The sequence below is a fragment of the Lissotriton helveticus genome, chromosome 3_1 (genome assembly GCF_964261635.1).
Source record: "Lissotriton helveticus chromosome 3_1, aLisHel1.1, whole genome shotgun sequence".
NCBI classification, from domain to species: domain Eukaryota; kingdom Metazoa; phylum Chordata; class Amphibia; order Caudata; family Salamandridae; genus Lissotriton; species Lissotriton helveticus.
The window spans coordinates 227751687-227773439 of record NC_136061.1 but is presented as its reverse complement, the minus strand read 5'-3'; the positions used below and the strand labels follow the sequence as shown (position 1 = coordinate 227773439).

Genomic DNA, 21753 nt, shown 5'->3' with positions numbered 1-21753 from the left:
CAATCACCGGAACAATGTCCGCATAGTGGGATTACCAGAAAAAACGGAGGGGGACGATATGGTGAAGTACCTGGAGGCCTGGCTCAAGACGGTGGTAGCTTTCGAGGGCCTATCGACCTTCTACACGCTAGAGAGAGCTCACAGGGTGCCTGCCAGACCGCCTCAACAAGGACGACCCCCACGACCGGTGGTAGCGAGGCTGTTACACTATCGCGACAGAGACCTCCTGCTCCAGAGAGTGCGAGTGGACGGTCCCTACCAAGTGGGGAACAGCAAGGTAAACTTATTCCCAGATTACACCTATGAAACCCAACGGCGCCGGACCTCCTTTTTGGCTGTCAAGAGAGAACTGAGGGAGGAAGGACTCCAGTACTCACTGTTGTTTCCGGCCAGGCTGCGAGTCATTGTGGATGGCTCATCAAACTTCTATGACACCCCGGAGGACGCCTGTGCATTGTTGGAACTATACAGAGCAGGGAAGGATAGGACGGGGCAAACAGCACGGGTTCCCACAGACCTTCTACATCTGAGGAAGTCAAGGAGGCTCCGACGTCGGCAGACGAGTTTCCAAGAGACCACTGCCGCGGGAAGCGGAGGCAGAGCGGAAAGATGCACTTGATGCGGTGATGGCGCGGTCGAGTTCGCAGGAACGACAGTCTCCAGAACGAACAGACTCCGACAAGGACAAGGATGGGTCAGATGCTGAACAGTCTGAAGCGGACAGTGCATACCTGCCGGAGGTCACGCCGACAACGGCAGACGGGATATTGGACAAAGGCTGAGGCAGCTGTGGGGTTAATCATGGCGAGACGTAATGGACTTGCCGGACTCATTGCCGCAGGGAGTGGGGGAAGGGGGGTGGTGGGATGCAGCTGAGGGAATGCTGGACGAGGGGTAAACGAACATGGAGAGCTGGCCGGATAACAGACTTGGAACCAGAATAGACTCCCAGGCGTGAACTATCAGGAGGGTCTGGCTCTGTGCTGTTGAGGGGGAGGGGGGGTATCCGAGGGGCCCATTTATAGAGGGCTCAGTTGGATAGTGCGATCTAGAGGAGTGGTGGCGGCTGCCCGTTGGTATTCAGTCCCCCCTCATTGCCCTTAAGGCATGCCCGCAGTGTCTGCTGTTGGGCCTAGAAGTTGTTTGGTAGATGTCATGGTTTGGATAGGAACTAGATGGGAGTTACTAGGTCCTGTTCTTGGGGGATTGGGAGGGTTGGGACGTTTGGGGGGGAGTTGGGGAGGGATAATCACCGATGCAGAAACGGAGGTACGATTTCGACTGCACAGGAAACTATGGGAGAATGGGTGATTCAGCTAATTTGAGATGTATAACCTGGAATGTGAGGGGACTTCATACTATGACAAGACGACATAAGATTCACGCCTATCTAGTCTGCAGGGGAGTACATATTGCACTACTCCAGGAAACACACTTAACGAAGGCTGAAGGGATAGCGCTGCAGCGTAGATGGAGGGGCCAAGTTTACAACACAACATACTCTGCGTTTGCTAGAGGAGCATTGATCTGGATTAGAGCGGGGGTCCCTTTTCAGATGACTAGGCAGACAATAGACCCTGAGGGCAGGTTTGTGGCCATTGAAGGGAAACTAAGAGGTAGGGACATTGCCTTCTGTAGTGTATATGCACCTAATGTCGATCAGTTGAGCTTTCTGGCGAGGGTATCTGGGTCTCTGGCGCATTATCTCGCGAGTCCTCTGGTGATGGGGGGTGACTTCAATTCCATTACGGACATCTCCATCGATAGATCGCATCTCCCCCTGGCCGATTCCCCGATACATCGCTTGACCAAAGGTAGGCTAGATTGGCAGTCACGATGGGGGCTGGTGGACGCCTGGTGTGTGCAACACCCAAGGGACCGAGACTACTCCTATTTTTCTGGAATGCATGAGTTACACGTAAGATTGGACGCGGTGTTGTGCTCCCCTTCAGTAATGCCGGCTATTGTGTGGACTGAATATCTAACCAGAACGATATCTGATCATATTCCTTTGCTAGTCACCATGCATCCCTACTTGGAAATTGCGCCCCAAAACGTTGGATGACCCGCTTTTCCATGCCGCGCTGGAGGAGGGGATTACTCAGTATTTTGTGGAAAATGCTGGTACGACCGCGACGGAAGGGGATGCCTTCAAGGTGGTTATCAGGGGGCTCTGCATAGGGAAACATGCGGGAGTACGGAAAGTACTCTTAAGTGATCTGGACAAAGCTGAAAATAAGCTACGTGAGGTAGAATTATTAAGGCCTGGCCACCCTGAACTACAGGAAGAGGATAGTACAGCGAAGGAAGCGGTGGCGACGAAGTGGAGCGTTTACGTAGTTTTGACCATAAGGCTTACACGATGAGGACCCATGCGGAGGGAGATAAGGCGGGGACTCTGTGGCCTGGTTGGCCAACCCCACAAAAAGAAGTTCCCACATCTTAGCTTTAGAAACGGAGGGAGAAGAGGTGGTTCATACCCAAAATGAGATTCTGCAGTGTTTCACGCGCTACTATGAGGCACTTTACAAAAGCAAGTTAATGGCCGGGGACCCTGCCATCGATATCTTCCTGGAAGAACTGCACTTACCAGGGCTAGACCAGGAGCAGGCAAAAGATTTGGGTAAAGACAGAGCTAGGAGAAATTCGAGGTGCCATCAAACATATGGCCCGCAACAAAACCCCGGGACTACATGGGCTACCCATTGAATTTTATGGGAAAAATGTTGACCTATTGGCACCGAGACTCCAGGAAGTCTACAAGGAGGCGAAAGAGTTAGGGCAGTTCCCCGAATCTATGTGGGAAGCGCTAGTGATCCCACTGTTAAAACCAGGGAGGGAGAGTAAGAATACGGCCTCTTACAGACCATTGTCGATGTTAACCACCGACTACAAAATATTGAGCAGCATCCTGGCGACCCAATTGTTACAATACATGACCACGCTAGTCCACAAAGATCAAGCTGGTTTCATACCAACGCGGAACACTACCGCGAACATCAGGCGATTGGTGCGCCTGCTGGAGGAAGACCACCCAGAGGCGTAAAAGCCAATGATACTGTCGGTAGATATCGAGAAAGCTTTTGATAGTTTAGAATGGGGGTATTTATACAAAGTACTAGGACGTTTTGGCTTGGGAGAGGATTATCTACAATGGACGAAGGTATTGTACACGTCGGCGGTGGCCAGAGTGAGAGTAGGCACGCTGATATCCTCGCAATACCCGGTAAAACGAGGGACGAGACAAGGGTGCTCGCTGTCCCCGTTACTGTTCGCCTTGGCAGTGGAACCCTCGCGGTTACGATTCGGACGAGAAACCACAATGTGGGGCTGGGGAGCAGAGAAGGTCAACAGTACATATCGCTGTAAGCGGACAACCTACTGCTCTTCCTTGAAGACCCTGACAGTGCAATGGCGGGAGCTGAAAGATTGCTCTCGGACTTTGGGGAAGTTTCGGGCCTGAGAGTAAACTGGTCCAAGACATGTCTGTTCCCGGCAAGGCAGGGGGAGACCCGACCCAGCATGGTTCGAGCGGTGAGGTGGGAACCCACCTGTTTGAAATACCTGGGAGTGCACATTTATCACACGGCGGCGGACATGCTGGAGGAGAATGTGGATCGCGGCGTGAGGGCGTTGAAAAGCAGCATGGCCTTTTGGGCCACCCTCCCGTTGTCGGTGACGGGCCGCATAGCCCTCTGATAAATGATAGCGCTTCCCCACTTCTTATATTATTTTAGAACGTTGCCAGAGTGGATACCTAGCTCCACGTTTAAATTACTGAAATCGCTAATAGTGTCTTTCCTCTGGGGTGCGGGCAGGCGTAGAGTTGCACAGGCGACGCTCATACGGCCTAAGACCGAGGGAGGACTGGCGGTCCCAGACTTTGAGTTGTATTATTTAGCAGCCCAACTGCAGATCTTCATGCAAGAAATAGCACGGGAATTTAGAGGACCGGAACATAAGAGGGGTAGAGGAATACCGCGCCACGTCCTCTCGTTTATAGCGTTGCAGCAGAAGTTAGACCTCCTAACGGAGGAGAAAACGCTCAGGCTTTGTTGGAACCGCTCCCATTAGGGAGGGAGTATTGCACCCGTATGCACCCGAAATACCACTTGGGATGGTGACGGCGCTACCACACGGCAGAGACTGGTCTTAATTGCAGATTTGGGAGGAAGCGGGTCTCCAAATGTTGGGGGACCTGTACGAGGATGGAGCTATGCTACCCTAGCAGACACTCCAAGAGAGGTTTGACCTACCGAGAGGAGGTTTCTTGTTACACGCAGCGTTAACAAGAGCGATACAAGCGCACTGGCGGGAAGGACTGATGGAGCCTGAGACATCGATGGCCTGCCAGTATGCCATGATGGCGGCAGGGACCTTCAAGGCGGTCACGTGTCTATACTCCAGAATGCTCAATGAAGGATTAGCGCCCCTGGACACATTGAAAGGAAAGTGGGAGATAGATTTAGGAAAAGATATCCCTGAGGCAGCCTGGACGCAGATAGTGCGAAGAGCCTGGAAGAGCACGAGGAACGCAAGGTTCCAGCTGGTACACTTCTATATACTCCACAGAGCGTACTTGACGCCAGGGAAGATCCGGAAATACTTTAAGGTAGAAGAAGCGGCATGCCCCAGATGCACGAGAGCTGGGGTGGAATTAGAACATATGTTGTGGTCCTGCCCAGCGATGGGGCTCTATTGGAAGGAGGTGGGAGATACCCTAAATGCGATAACGGAGAGGCAACTGGTGTTTGATATGGCCATTAGCATTCTGCACTGGTTCCCCCACACATCCAAGAATAAGATCACCAGTAAATTTGTGGATATGGGGCTTATACTGGCAAAACGAGAAATCACGAAGCATTGGAAGGCAACAGTGGGTCCCAGCAGCAAAAGGTGGAGGGGCGAGTTCCTAAAGTGGTCCAACAGTGAAAGCGCTTTAAGGCGAAAGAATGATAAAGCGTTAGAAGCAGCGACGGCATGGGAGACCTTAGTGCAGGCACTGCGAGAGTACGAGCCGCAAGTCGACTGAGCGGAGTAGATCATTGATTGGGAGATAGCCCCGAGACATGACAGGTGCATTAAATAGATCAATACATGTTCACTCCTGTGAATGCATGATGAAGAGAACAGATACGGTTGTGCGCGTCGGTGATGGGGAGATAGGGAGGAGGGAGGGAGAGTAAAGTTCTGGTAGAAGTGAGTAGAGGGGCTATATTTCAAAGGGCTTTGTTTAATTTGGTACACTGCTTGCAAAGAGCTGATATATCAACATAACATGTAATGCATAACTGATGGGGGGTTTTCGATCGACTATGAGGTTGAGATGGCAATTGTTATGTAAATGTTTATGTATGTTTTGTGCAGAAAACCAATAAACTACGTCTTTAAAAAAAATTAAAAAATTAAATTATAATTTCCAGTCCTCCACAAAACGTTTCATGCTGTGGCCTTCCACTTTCTCTGCCAATCTCACCAGAAGTATGTTGTTTTGCTGATACTTACTATCTGAATCCTCGGCACATAGCTTCAATGGCTCGCAGGATCACTAAAGCTGAGCTCTCTCTCCTGATGCTTGTGCCATTGTATTTACAGAGGGTCCTCAGTGACTCAACTCTCACAGATCCACTTTTTAGACAATGATGAACTGCTCTGCGTTTGCCCTCGGAAACATACACCACATCCCACTGACCTTTTCTGCCTAGCGACCGCTCAGCAGTACCACTGCTGCACCATATAGTGGAGAAGTGTGGCTCAAATGGTTAGAGCGGCATACCCTGATGCAGAGGTCTGGCCCGGGACCAGGGTTCAATACCCGCCTCGGCGGGTCATGGGCTCAATTTCCTCGGACCTGATAATTCTCGCCTCGGTGCCTATTCTAATCATGGGTCCCACTCTGCGACTCTGGGCAATAGCTTGCTTAATCTCCACAACGGCCCCAAAAGCGCTGGGATGCCTGGTTTCACCCTGGGGGTACCCAGGAGTGGACACTCACAGGGAAAACCAGGAAGGGTTCCTAAGCGGTATACGGACAGCGTCGGGACACTACTTCAGGGAAGTAGCTGGGCGCTCTATAAATACCGGTACATTTACATATCCACAGCACACAGGGAGATCCAGCTTAGGTCTAGTGCACAACCAGGGGCCAACAGTATACAATTCCGGTCTCTGGTTCAAGACCCAACCTCAATGGTAAAGGTGTATTTTCACAGGAGGGAGCAGTCACTTCTTGCCCTATTGGTTGCAGTTAATCTAAGTGCTGATCACTGTATCTGCTTGCAATGCATACCACTGCAGCAGCACAATTCAGAATCGGGTATCACCAGTGTTCAGTATCATATCGGGTCCCCACTCTGACTAGTGCTCCCCTTTCACCCTCCCCCCACAACAGTGAGGCTCATTAAGTTTGAAGTCAGTTGCCTCTCCTTGTTCATCTCCCTTCACCAAAATTCAGCTGGTTAGTTCACGGCATCCAGTCAGCAAACGGTCTCAGCTAGGCCACAGCACTTCACTGGAAGAATTTCAGGAATATAAAGCTGCTGCCAAGACACCAATCGACGCAGCTCTGGGCTCCAAAGGGCCATCCCCTCATGGCCAGAACTGCTTCTGCTGTCAGCCCTTTTTCAGCCACAGAAACACACCTAGATACATACCTCAAAGCCAGTCTTGTGCAAGGCACACAGCTGAGCAAGGGGAGAGTTGAACAAGTCAGCTGTCTGGTCTATTCACTGTGGAGCCAACCCCTGTACAAATGGCACCAGCAGATAAAGAATTAACTCAGCTATACAACTTCACCAACTGTATCGAATGTGCCATGCATGATTGGTAATCAGTCATAGTTTATCAGTACTGGAGAGGGTGATACATGCAGCGATCACAATGGAAAGTCTACTGTCCTTATAGACTTGCAGGGGTATGAACGGCTCTCCCCTTCAACTATTTTTTTAAAAGCACACAAATGCGGCACTCTACCAGATGTAGGAGCTACCATGTTTTAAAGAAAAGCTATGGCAAAACAGGTTTCCTTAATTAAGGCTGGACAAAACAACATTATACCCGACAATGGAGACATGAGCAATTATGGGTTCCCTGCTAAACTGTGCTGCATCCAATAATGCAGGTCTTCATGTTCTATGCCTTCAATCCATTCCTGCAAAACATTATGGTCTAAGGCAACAGTAAACTACTCATTGATTCTCCGATTCCCTCCTCATTGTAAGGCTGATCATTTTTTGTCTCCCCGATTTGCTACTCATTTTTTATTTTAAATGTCCATTCAATTTCTTCCATTGATTTTCATCTTTAACAGACTTTCCCCAATAACTGCTAATTTTGAATCATCAAATCTCTCTGCCATCGAGCAAAGCATTCCATACTGTATTCGGTAAAAATGTATAGAAAATCAGATAATGACAATTAAAAAATGACAGTTTGGAATGATCATTTAACATTCTACAACTTAAACTGTTAAAGAAAGGCCATTGTATTTGTGTTGAATCAAGTATTGAACAGCCATAAAATCAACAAAACTCAGTTAATAATGCAATGGAACTTGGAAGGCTGCAGCACGGAAAAAGGTATTTGTGGTTGTAAGACTCTGTGTGCTTGCACGGATGCAAGTGCTAGATCATCATATGCTGCTTGCGTAGGTGTATGTGAGGAAGAAGATCTTGAGGCTTACTGTTTGATCATCATATGCATCTTTTTTGTACAAAGCTAACACTTACCCAGTGACTAGCAATGATTTCCGCACAATAGTTCAGCAGCGTATTGGCATTCAACTCCTCTGCCGTCTGGTAGAAACGTATGCAGTTCCTGACATTTACCAAGGACATCACTCCCTTTTCACACCTATTAAAATAAAAAACAATATGCTAGTGTGGACAGTCTCAAGATAGGAAGATTCTCGTGAAGACAAAGACTACAATTTTGTAGCCTTATGCAGACAGAATAACATTGCTCCCAATAAGTTTTCTAGATCATTCTACAAAAACAGTTGAGTTTTCTAGAACCCCTGGCACTAAGCAGCAAGTCAACATGCCACCTCAAGCAATACTTGAGTGAAAAATGCTTCAGGGCACAATCAATCCCATGAGACATTACAAGGATAGTTAGTGGAACTCCAAACTCGCTCTCATTAAGGAATAAAACACAAGAATACGAGGGATATATTTTAAAAATAATAAAACCCTATTCTAGTGCATGAGCATTAGAATTCAGATTCAACGGAAAAAGACTCCAGGGACAATCCAGATGTATGACCATGGTGGAAGAAGGTATTTGTTGCGAAACCAACAGCAAACACCAAGTCATTGGTTACGGTGATTAACTGGAAGAGGATTATGTCTTTATTTTCAAACCCTGCATAAGAATCATTCTCATACAGCACAGGTTCTTATAACATGATGATTTCAAGAGATGTAGGCTCTTTTGGTGGCTCATATTAAACCACAATAATAGTTTAAATAGTTGGGATTGTTGAAATCACAGCATCAGGTTCATCTAGTACCTTGTGTAAAGCTGGAGACACAGCAGGTTCCTCAATCCCCGGAATGGGATGTAGGGCTTCACGTCCTCTTCTTGGGATTGCTTTTGCAGCGTAGGGACAGAATGTGCTGATCTACTCCAAAGGCACTGCTATGCCAGTGGAGGTCTGCTGAATAGAATACACAATGCTTTTTAATGTGATCGATCAACACCTTCCCGTTTATTGTTGAGCCAGACAATGGAGGCAAGATTACTGTTTGAGTGCCTTTCACCACAAAAAGTGGAACTGGTGGTCTGAAAACTTGTTTGTCAGATTATTTCTTGTAATAACTATCCCATTTTGGGGAGCCACCCATCACAGCTTTCAGAAGCCTTATTTTCTACGGTAACAGAGTTAGAGTTCTTCACATTTGGTTCTAGTTTCTTGAACATTCTGTAATAAACTTAATGGTATCAGTGGGTCAAATGTTTTGACTGAGCCACCTTCTGAAGAGCATTTCATATGGGGTGTGACCACCTAATATTCCTCTGGGCAAGGTATTTAATGCTCTATTGCTCTATTGACCCCATATAGATTATGTAGCCAGCTCACTCCTGTATCCAATACCCTAGTGATGAACACTTATTTAAGCGTACCGTTGGTGAGTTTACCATCTTTGTTACTTTCTGGGCGGAAAGCGTACAAATATAGCAGGCCTATTTCCAGAGCAAATATCATCCATAAACGCCTTAGCAGCGAACGCAGCGCCACTGACTGAAAGAAAGGTAAGAATTGCTCACATTGCTAATAGCCATTGCAAGCCTTTAATAACTCTTAGAATAGTGGCAGTCTTTTATGGCCAAGGCCAACGCAATCTAGAGCATGAATCAACAGCATCCGATATATATTTATACCAGTATACACTGCGGTTTGGACTAATGGGGTTGAGGAAGATTAGGCCAAAGGGTTTACCAGGTAGGAAGGAAAGACAGGGCCAATTTTGTGACAATAGAGTGTTTTATGTGTGGAAAATAGTGCATAGCTGCACATATTTTTTGCAAGCTTTGTACATATGACCCCCAATATTGTTGCAGAAACACAAATCAGCATGTGCAGAGAGTATCCCTCGTGAACTGCTGTAATCAAATCTAACCTGGTGGGCTCATTAGGAATATATCCATCCCGGATATATACATAGAAACCATTGGATTGTTATCTTTAGTGAAGATGAAGAAGTATTGGAAAGAAAATTATAAGAGGGCTTTCCTCATTTCACTATACAAAAATTACAAGAACAGCTGTGGCCTAAAATTGCCCTCACACTGTTTGTCCTATTACTTTGAACAATGCTCACCCTCAGGGTCAACCGTTGTGAAAACCCCAAATTTAACTTCAGAAATACAAAATTAGAGGAGCACATTCACTTAGAGTAATAAAACTTTTTTCAGCTACAACGACAATATGCTAACTAAGAGCTCGCACTATCATAGTGTATATTATGCACTTGTAATCAAAGCCAATATTGCATGCGAGACAATATGAAAACTATTTTCGCGGGGATGAGACAACGCTCCTAACGGAAAGAAACGTGGTATAACGATAAGCAACAGTACTGCTATTCAAATAGGGGAATTGTGACAAATACAACCCCGTGTGGGATGGTGGAATCTGGGACGAGTGCCCTTAGCTCACACCTGCCAATCCGCATTACAAAACAAAATTTATTGTCCAGTGTGGCAAATATTGAACCTCGCGCCTTGACGAATTTGCCACGACGTAGCAATGGCAATGAAACATGTTGGCCTACTTTGATAAGGTTTGCAACATGCAGTGCTTTTTAACTTGAATAAGCTCACGAACGTGAATAAAGAGGGTAAATCTAACGGTGAGTCTTATCTCAATTTTAATTTGATGGAACACGTTGTCCTTTGTAAATGACGGGGTTCTTTGTTTTGGGGCAGTATTTTTTTTCCTTTCCTTTCTGCTCTTTCTGTCTGTATACTGGACACAATTCTGTTTTTCCAGTGAGTAGGGAACCAATGATGGCATACTGGTGAGAACCTGCAGGTAGCATCCCTGGTGCCGCATACGTGAGGTGCCCACTTACTCCATTAAAAAAAATGTGTATGTGTATTTCACTCCCATGTTGTGGGGTAGGGTATATACTTGCGGATTGACTGATTGCAGTTCATTTTTAAGATATTTGAATTGGGGGTTTTAGGATTGGCCTAAACTGGACATATCGCCAGAGATTGGTTGAAGGTAGATATCCCCACGTTGGAAGCCTTTCCTGAGAGAAAAATTATTTACTCTCTTCAAAGCCAGGCCATTATTGTATTGACATCTAGAACACAGCCTACGTATTTCGTCCCTGTTTCACAGGACTTCTTTAGGGCAAACTTTTCAGGCATATGCAATACAAGCTCACAGCAAAACAATGAGTCCCTCACTCCAGGGTTCAACTACTCGCCAATGCTCAACACGACACAATCCAATTCACCGCATATTGAAAGCATATTTCGTCCAGCAAACTATTCCCATCAGGTGTTCCGTACCATAATCAGTTTGTATATTCCCGTTTTCCACATTCAATTATTGTGATGGAATAACCACAACCTTATTATGATGGATCAATCACAGTCTTCGTGTTGTGATTAGAAGGGCTACGAATTTACGTCAGTCCTTGCTTCGCTACGCCTAATCGGTATCTCGTTGTTCCCTGACACGAGCACGAAGACGACGTCCACTGGTGCCTATACAGCTATTAAAATATCTGCATTGATTTTGGTTTCAGATTGTGTTACAGCAGCTATCTTGATCGTTTACACTGTTGTTTTCACAGCAACTTCTGCTGCACAGTTCTCTATAGCGTAAATTCCTTCACTTTTATGAGCTATGGTCTGCTGTATATGAACCGAATGAAGCTTATATTGGAGGATTATTACATTTGCCTAAAGTTGCTTACTTTCTCCTTTTAGTCTATGAATCCATTTAAGCTCCTAACAGGCAATTTCTCCAATTTAATTGGCGCCACCAAACAAACACATTTTCCACTCTGCCCTTCAGGCTTTGCTTCGCCCCTTGGTGCTTCACAAAGGTTCTCAAACTGGCAGTGGAGTATCTGCTGGCGCAAGTGATGCGACTTATTGTCCATCTCGAGGACATGCTCCTGTTGGCTCAGTGACACGACAATTGTCGGTCCAGCTGCAAATGGCGGTTACCCTTCTTCAAAATCTTGGTTTCGTCATCGACAAGAAATCCCTGTTGGTTCCCTCTACCTTCTTGTGTTTTGTGATAAACTCGACCAAGGCCACTCGGAGTCTGCCAGCGCGTAAGGTGACAAAGATCTGCCATGAATTGCGATGGACTTTAGGGAGGAAGAATGTTTCCCTAAGGCCAATCCCCCGTCTGGTGGGCCTACTTTCGTCTTCCATCCAACCGATCTTTCCAGGCATTTGCACTACCGGCCCCTACATACAGCATCTGAAGGTTGCACGCTAACTAAAGGGTCTCAACCTACTCTCAAAAAGTTTCCCTCTCAGCAAAAGCGAGAGACGAGATTCACTGGTGGCTGTCCCATATGGACATTTGGAACTGAAGGGCAATCTTTGCCAAAGGACCTGATCATAGAGTCAGACGCTTGCAGATCAGAATGGGGCGCTGGATGTGGACAGTATTGCACAGGAGATTTGTGGTCTACTCAAGAACAGAAATTACATATAAACTGTTCGGAGCTTCTTGCAGGGTCCTTTGTGGCCTAATATTGGCCCCGGGACCGAATTCAGTCGTATGTTCTCTTGAAGATGGACAACATATCGGCAGTCCGGTATATCAACCACTTGAGAGGCACACAATCCCAAATTCTCTCAGAGGTGGCGACCAGCTTCTGGCAATATTGTTTATCTCATCAGATTTCGGTCACAGACGAATATCTACCGAGTCAGGAGAACCAGGTGGCAGACTAGCACTCACATCACTTTTGGGACTCAATTCTTTGGACACTCCAACCAGAGATCTTTGTTAAGATCAAGAGCACTTGGGCTTCATTTTCGATTGACTTTTTGCGTCCAAGCTGGATCATCAACTGCCACGTTTGTCAGTTGGAGACCAGACCCACTGGCAGTAGCTACAGGAGCATTGCTCCAGGACTGTTGCCAGGAGAAGGGCTACGCATATCCCCCATTCGTGATGATCACTCGGGCTTCCGCCCAGATAAGTCGCCAGGAGGGAGAGGTGGAGATGATCACTCCCATTTGGAAATCCCAAGTGTGGTTTCTGGTTCTTCTGGGATCTTCCTATTGGTCTCTCCGGATACTCCTGGAGGGGTCCGTGTCCCTGATGGCATGGCGGAATACATGGGCTGCTGCTCCATCCCGGGCCTTTTGCGAAAAACTCAGGAACTCCACTCAAAAGCGTAGGCGAATAGCCATGTCAAGCGATATAAGTTTGCTTCGATGCGATAAACCTGTTGGTGCGTTCGACGGTGTTTTGATCCTGTGGTCGCAGAGGTGTACAAGTCCTCAACGTCTTGACTACCCTGGCGTCGGAAGGTCTGGCTTATCGCTCCATTAATAACCTATTTCTGTTTAGCCATATCGGCAGGGGACGCACCAGTAGATGGTTCCCCGAAGGGGGAGCACCTGTTTGTCTGCTTACTTCTTCGAGGGATCCACCTATCCCTTCCTCCAGAACCCCGGTGCTCTGCTCTTTGCGATGTCAATCAGGTTCTTAACCTCTATTTTTCCTGGCAACCCAGGAAGGAGTTCTCTGCAAAACTTGCAATGTGGTTATGCCTCTTCTCTTGCAGACAGGTGTCTGAAGTCCGAGCTTTGGACATCTCTGGCAGGTCTTTTTCCCTAATGGGATGTCCTTTACTGTCAGTAGAACCAAATGTCATTCCAGAGTTTTTTCCTACCCGGCTTTTCCATATCCCCAAAACTGTGTGTGGGTACAGTGTCTCAAAGCGTACGAGGAGATGTTGGAGGAATTTTGACCGCTAGGGGAACGTCAACTTCTGATTGCCATTAGGAAGCCACATAAGGCGGTCTTATCTCCTACTATTACTCGCTGGGAAATGTGGGTATGAAGGAGGCTAGCATCGATTTGAAAATCTTTGGAGTACACTCCATTCGAGATGCTATGGCCTCTAAAGCTTTCAGCTTGGGTGCATGTCTGGAAAATATCATGAACGAAGCAGACTGGTCATCAGATTAGACCTTCAAAAGATTCTACTTCAAGCCAGTGCTGGCTATGGCTCAGTTGGTGGTGAGCAAGCTTTGAACAAGCATAGTCCTCGTCTCCAGTCCTGACAGAATTTAAAATGTCCTACCCATCATAACAGAAAGTTTCAATTCTATTAAGGACACGGAGGCGAGGATTATCCCACCCAGGATATTACCATCCAGCTTCCCTCTCTGTGACTAGTATGTACTGAATTTTTCTTATAGTCAATTGATGTGTTTTCTACAGTACCATACTAATTTGAAGATAGTCTTATCCGTCATTTCAGTTTGATAAGGTGACTTGATGGCTGTTTGCCGGTTTAAAGGCAACTTGGCTCATTTGCTCTTTTTTATCGTAGGGACAGAGTTGAATAAACAGGAGGCATAATTCCAGGATATTGGCATGGCTCACATACCAAAAGAGGACGTTGGGGAGTAAGTGAAGGACTATATTGGAGACTGATGATCCCTGATTGGCTGTTACATGGACTCAGTCACCATCGGTTGTTGAATTGTTGTTTGAATCCCAAGGGTTCATGGGAATAGTAGTTCTTTTGTATGTTTAAAATGGATGTTATTGATTAAAGCGAAGTAAAGCATAATGCTCTCCTCCGTGTCCTTAGCAAAACTATAGCTTTCTGTTACAATAGCTAGGAATTTGTACTATCCCATATTACAGCCCTTTTGTCCTCTGTGCTTAGGTCTGTCTTGACCCATGTGCCACTGAAATTCATATTGACCTCTTCCTCCTGGTTCCTTCCACACTTACATAAAAGCACTCACCCCCAGTCAACTGATCTGGGTTTAATCCATCACCGTTCTTTAGCCCACTCTGCCACCCCAGTTCAGACATGACCATATGCAAATCAGTCTGACCCTGTGCCTCATGGGAACAGTCCAATCCGAACTGCCAAGCCATACCTTCCCTGGACCGGAAACAAGCTACCGAGGACCGGTTTCTGGCATTTCAGCCGTCTTCAGCCCGGCTTGCTTGAATCCAGTGGCAAAGTGAGCAAGGGACTCACGTCTGAGCATACCCTGCCAACTTATGGCGAACAAAGAAAAACCAAAGGAAATGCTCAGACGCGAGTCCCTTGCTCACTTTGCCACTGGATTCAAGCAAGCCTGGCTGAAGACGGCTGCAATGTCAGACACCGGTCCTGGGAAGCTTGTTTCCGGTCCAGGGAAGGCATGGCTTGGCAGTTTGGGCTGGACTGTTCCCATGAGGCACAGGGTCAGACTGATTTGCATATGGCCATGTCTGAACTGGGGTGGCGGAGTGGGCTAAAGAATGGTGATGGATTAAACCCAGATCAGTTGACTGGGGGTGAGTGCTTTTATTGTCAACGCTCCGTCCATCATTTCCTTTGGTTTTGCTTTGTTTAGGCAAAATGCCATCACTCAAGGTGTGTGCGGAAAAGGATGAAGTGAGCTGACCTACTGCCCCATGCAATGACTAAAGATATCAAAATGTGAACGACAGATGAGCAGACCAATGGATAAATTTTTATATTTATGAATGTTTGATTACACGAGATCGCCAAAAAGCTGAGGCTCTGTCTATGCCAGACCTGAAGAAAGGAGAGTGTATCAACACTGAATTAGTCAAGGGTTTCATGGGCGGAGAGAAACTTGCCAAATAAAAAAAGAAAGGCATATCCTTACAGTTCATCATCTTCACTCATTTTCGGCCTTGTTTTGAAAAACGTTCATGCTCCTTCTTCCAAATCAGCAGTGTATGGCGATAGACCTGTGATTTCCTCAAACCTTCTATTCTATTACACAAAAACGTTACGTAAAAACAGAAAATAAACATGAAAGCTAAAAGTTCAGAGGCCTGAAAAGGCGATGATCAAAGGTCTCCGTCATACAGCGGGTGACTGCCCTGTAAGAGTTACAGAGATCATGGATCACAAGCAGACGTTACACACACAAACCCCTGAACACACTGCTTTTCTTAGGGCTTCACCACCGATAAAACTGCACAGCCTGTAAAGTTTACGAGCATAGATGCATTCACGGAGTGCTCCCAAAGATATTCTACATTGATGTTTGAAGAGGAGGAAATCAAGCAGATAACATATAGAAAATAACATTATTATCTATTGAGAGCATTTAATAGTCAGCAGAGAAACATTTCTTGCCAATTTAGGTTTTGAAAATGTGACCCTAGGAGGATGCTCCTCTGTCAAAGCAAAATATTAATAATGTATGATCTGGGTTTAAACTAAACAAAATGTATGTTGTGGAGCTGTTGGGGTTGCTCCTTATTTGCTTTGAGTGGCATCTAATGGGGCTAGAGATTCTGTGTATCTTCACTCGCAGTTTCAATGTTAGTGCCCTGATTTCCATTCAGGTCAGCGGTGCTTTACAAGTACAACATAATAATATGTTGTTCGGTTGCTCTATGGTGATTTACGTTTGGGCGCCCTCGGTTTCAAAGAGAGTTAACCCATCACAGTAGCAAGAACTAATCTTGGGCCACTGAATTCTAAATATGTAAGATCCACTGTTCTCGAAGGTCAATGACCTATTACCTTTCCCAATGTCTAACGGGAATAGTCTACATAGATGTGTGTTATTGACAGACACACACCTGTCCTTTAGGGAAGCAGCAATGAGCTGATTTAAGTCACTTTAGATAACTTTTTTTAGGACAAAGGTGTACTGTTTAGTGCGGGGGTCCTGCTGTATTGCTCTATTTAGCCTCTCAGTAGTGTCATAAACCTATTTGAGTAACTGCATTTCAAAATGTTTCTCTAATATGGGGTTCACAGAAAAACGAGAAGCAAACATATCTATATATTTATGTTAATGATCATCATCATATAAGCTATAACCCCACACAAAAGTATTAAAAAAATAATAATATATAAAATGAGACACTACACTAAAAAATCACATTGAAAGGGAGTGATGGGGGAAACTACTGAGCATGGCTATCCTACAAATTCAATTGGAGTACAAGCAAATTCTTTACAAAAAAATTTACAAATCAGCTGCATCAGTGCGCCGCCACCAACGAGCTACTGCAGCCTGGGCAGTAATAGGAAAGGCCGTAACACGTGTCTCCAGTTCTGGGGCACTAATCATCATCCGGGCACTAATCATCATCCGGGCACTAATCATCATCCAGGGCACACCGACACCACTTGCCTCTCCCGCAGCAGCTGCAGCTGAAAGCGGTTAGCGAGCTTCATTAACTCAGTCAAGTAGACGTCATCTTCTCTCAGCTCCAGCTCATCTGTGTAGGTCCAGCGCAGCATGGACATGGTCACCTCGGGGTCAGCATCTGGCAAGAGCGAGACAATCGAGCTTTACAAAAAGCAGCAAAGATGATAATGGTAACAATAGCAGATATGCTTGCCTCGGATAAATCTACATTTTGGGTATGGATGGAATCACTCACTCCTCTAGATTATTTAATAGGGAACCTCTCCAGTCATTATCCATTCCTATAGTGTAATAGGTCTTACTTGAATGGTATTAATAAAAACAGCATGAGAAGGTATTAAACATCCAGGGCGGCGCGACTGCACCGGGCGGTGACATCGGGTGGGGGCATCGTGTTTGCAAGTTATGGTTTTAAAAGTACCTGCTGCCGCGTTTCTAACCTCCAGCAATTTTCAGGCAACAATAAAAATGTGATTAATGTTCTTCCTAAAGAGAGATCGTAGGTTTGTCTAGTGAAGTGTTGACTCATGAGGAGGTAGAGCAGTGAGTAAATGTGCCTGCTACAAAGAACATGCACCATTCAGATCACAAACTGCATTAAATAGTAATAAGGCCAGTAGGTTACTGCTTTTGTCAGAGATCCTTTAGTTACTTGTAAGTTAAAATCCTAACATAGGACAGTGAGCTATTAACTATCACCTAAGTGCTGCATTCAAACTGCAAGGTATAAATTAGAGCGTTATGATTTTTTCCCCCAGTCTTTCATTATCCTAATGTTGGAAAAATGGTTCTTCTTTTATAGAGATCAATTCTTATTATTAAAGAGAAACCGCAACCATGGTGTTACGTTTTAAATTTGGAGTCTGTGCTTCTCCAGACCAAGCCCTCTTACACTAGACTGTCTACTGGTATGGACGGCATGTGACTCCTACACCTTGTAGTCTTCCGTCTTATGTAACACTTACTATACACCGATTTACACACGTATGATTGATTGTCTCTGTGTGTGACGCTAAGTGCTCTGACACCCTACACTGGTATGAGTGGCGCTTTAAAAGAAATGAAATGCATCTGATGAAGAGGGGTTATGGAGACTTGAGAGACACTGTTGGTGCTAGTGAGGGAATCCGAGGTGGAGCTGGTCTTTTAGGGGCGCCAAACAAACACTGTAGCACTGGGCACCACAAGCGCTGAAGCCGACCCTGTGTACATCCATTAGTTTTCTACCATTGTTCCAGTTTTATCAATATTATTTCTTTTTAGTTCTATGAGCGTAATTGAGTTGGTTTACAAATTATTTTTGTTATGTATATATCACAACAACAGAAACAGATTGAGAATTTTTTTTTCAAGCAAACTCCCGGGCGCTGCAGCGTGCATCAATGAAAACCGACTTCGAGGACATCTATAGACATGGAGTGCAATAATCATGCTAACACAGGGGAAGAAATGTCCACATTAATCCCCATACAACTGCTCGTTACCGGGTGTCCACGCCCATTGGTTTTTCCCACTATAGTCGAGTGAGCCCACTGAATGCAGATCCTGGGTGTGTTCCCCTCATGCCCATCACTCCTCCCCACCATCTGTCCATTGGGCCCACACCTTTGCAAACTTCTGTGACATCCCTTGGCCTGCTATATCGGTTCCTCAGCTTGTCACCAGCACTCAACACTGGACATCCAGCTATTCACTGACGGAAGTGTCGGACTCCCTCAACTCTTAGGATACCAGTAGAGCAAAGTCAGAGCTGTGCTGCAAAGGAGGAGTGTGCATCTGTCAAGGTTCACCTCTCGCCAGATGCCCAGGAGTATTATCCGGGAAGTGAGCACAAAGGGATCTTTTACCACTTCTGCAAGCCTCTGTTGAACGCCCTTGCAGAAACCCTTCACTTGTGGGCACTCCCAAATTGTGTGCAACAATGTCCCTGGTCATGTCCCTGGTCGACCACACCCTCTCAGGCATCTGTCTGTATCTGTCCTGCCTATAGTATCCAGCCTCATGGGGGTGAAGTACGCCCTGCGTAACAACTTTAGCAGGATCAGCTGGAAAGATCCGATAGCCACCTCCCAGGGATATCTATATGCCACTGGTCTACACACCCCACTGGTCATTCTCGATTCTACCGACAGGGCTTTCACCCTCTATCTCACGAGGTAGCATGATCTTTTTGACCTGGATCAGTTTAAGTTGTAGATCTTGGAGGAACTGACCACCCGGCATGTCGTTTTGTCTCTAATTCCTCGAGGGATAGCCACCCCCTGTCATTTCTTAGGACCCCTAGCTTCGAGATACCAATCCTATCAGACTGTAGTTGACCGACACTCCCCGGAGCTCCGCCAAAGCTTTTGATTCCCACAATGGCATCTCCAGCACCCGTTTGTCTGTTCAGCCCAGCCTGTGCATCGCGTCTCCAGGTCTGGATCACTGCAGACATTGGATCTGTGAGGGCGAAACGCCCCCCTCGCCATATAGCCACCTAGTGTTGCCAAGCAGATCCATTGCCCACATATCCATCACAGCTAGCTCCCGGTGCACAGTAAAGGACCAGTCATTAACCACCAGTAGCTGGGCCTCTTAGTAGTACGAGCGCAGGTCCGGCAGGGCTACGCCTCCGTCAATTGGTTATCTACTCAGCGTCCCGAAGGCTATCCGCTTTGTAACCCCGTCCCACAGAAGAGTCCTGACCTCAACCTCACCGTTCAGATGAATTGATCTGGGACCTCGAACATACAGTTCTGCAAAAAACAGATGAACTTGGACAAGTAAATCATTTGATAAAGGGCTGCCCTCACCAGCAGAGAATGGGGGAGCCTCCGCCAATGAACCACATCTCAACATAAATTAGCTTCGATGCGCGTTAGGTTGTGTTTGTATAGCAGTATGCCATCTGTGGTCACATATATACCGAAGTATGTGAATCCATCGTCCTCCCATATCAAGGGACTGGTCCAATCCTTCTGCGATGTCCACCCTGACAATGGGTAGGCAATGGAGTTACCACAGTTGATCTTAATACCGGAGAAGAGCCAAAAGACAAGTAAGATTTCCAGAGTCCTTGAGAGTGATTGCTCTGGGTCCACGAGGCATAATAGAATGTCATCAGCATCCTTGCAGTGTCCCTCACACCTGAGTTCCCTGAGCAACGCATCTCATCTCAACTAATTTGCCAGTCGTTCCATCACCGTTGCAAAAAGCAGTGGGGACAGAGGACACCCCTGATGAGTGGCATTGCTGAGTTCAAATTCCTTCAAGAGCGTTATGTTCCCACATACCATTGCTGTTGTCATACTGTAGGTAAGACTCGCCCACTTCCGATTGATTGGTCCAAAGCCCATACGCTCTAATCGCATTAAGAGGAAAAGCCATTCCGGTGAGTTGAATGCTTTTTCAGCATCAGCATGCTAGAAGTATTGCCAGTTCTCGTACATTAGCACTACGGCCCTAATACACAAAAAGGCAACGGAAATCGTGTCAAGTGGATCTGTGGCGCATGAAGCCAGACTGATCCAGGGTCACTAAACACTCCATCACTGGCAGTAAGTGGTTAGTCAGTACTTTGACAACTATTTTCGTTTTAATGTTTAGGAAAGAAATTTGTCTCTAGGAGGCGTATTCTTCAGGAGTCTTCCATGGCTAATGAATAAGGACATCAGTCGACTGCATAACCCCTCCAGGAAGTATACCCCCTGCATATGCCTCTAGGCACATTTCCCTAAGGGGCTTTATCATCTTGCTCTTTGCACACTTGAAAACCTCAGGGGAAAGTTGTTAGTGCCTGGAGCTTACCCGCTCGTAATGTGAAACAGTGCCTCTGCTATCTCCCACTACGTAATAGCTTCCCTTTCCTGCAGAGGTACCGGGATGTCCTCCAGGAATCTATGTATATCAGCTACCGCTTCCTGGGAGAGACTGGATGCATAGTCCTCTCGCAAGAACCGTGCAAATGTCTGTATTACTGCCTCTGTCGGCTCCCCCGGTGTGTACAAACAGCTGGGACTAACTCTGGACTTCATCTTTCTATGTAACCCAGGCTAGCATCTTTCCCAGCTTATTCCCCATCTCATGTAAATGGGACTACAGTGTCCTATGGACTGTCCTAGCCTTCTGATGGACGAGGCGCTTATAGCTCTCCCTAAGGTGAGCCAGAGTCGAAGCCAGATCCAGGTCTGGTCTCTCAGTGTACCAAGGCTCACCATCCAATAGCTCTTCCTCCATTTCCAAAGCTCTCTTGCCTGCCACATGAGAGATGAGTTGGCCCGCTGCGACTACCTTGTATGCCTGTCAGAGGACCACTTGGAAGTCACCAACCGATCATTTTCCTTGGAGCACCTGGTGGCCACTTGTTGAACATGTCTCCGGGTGCCCCCAAACCATCAACTCCCATCGGTCTAGGTGCTAATCAGTATTGATCTGGGACCCATGGGCCCACAGTTTCGTGGACAGTGGGGAGTGGTCAGAGAGAGATGCCTGTTAGCAAGAATGAGGTGTTCCTTTGTCTGTGCCTTTTGGCCCTAGGTACTTGGAAGTAGTCCAGTCACTCAGAGGAGCACTTCACAGTGGCTGCATGGTAGAATTGCATGTACCCTGAGTGGGAGGCCTGCCAGAGGTCCTCCAGTGCCATCGCTCCCAGGAAAATGCAAAGCCTTGAGTCGTCCCTGGGTATCGCCCCTGACGGAAGCATCCTAAATAGGCCCTTCTGTAGTGTGAGACTGAAGTCTCCCCCCTACTATCAGTAGTGTAGTAAAATCAAATATTGGGAGTGACACGTCGGGCTTTTCATCACCACCACCCTCTTTTTAATTTATTGCCAAGGACATTCACATTACGTGAAATGATCTAGAGAGAAGTGCTTTCCCCCCAACCGCTGGATATTTACATCTACACCAT

At 46.5% G+C, this 21753-nt stretch overlaps 1 protein-coding gene across 2 annotated transcripts in view; it reads right to left on the bottom strand.

The window, feature by feature from the left end:
• ANKFY1 (ankyrin repeat and FYVE domain containing 1) overlaps nt 1–21753 on the bottom strand; it is a 677352-nt gene that overhangs the window by 439819 nt on the left and 215780 nt on the right. For both annotated transcript variants that reach the window (XM_078679681.1, XM_078679682.1), the window contains exons 4-5: nt 16846–16981; nt 7728–7851 (exon numbers count right to left, since the gene is read on the bottom strand). In XM_078679681.1, the coding sequence (XP_078535807.1) occupies nt 7728–7851; nt 16846–16981 (260 nt within the window). The remainder of the gene's footprint in view (nt 1–7727; nt 7852–16845; nt 16982–21753) is intronic.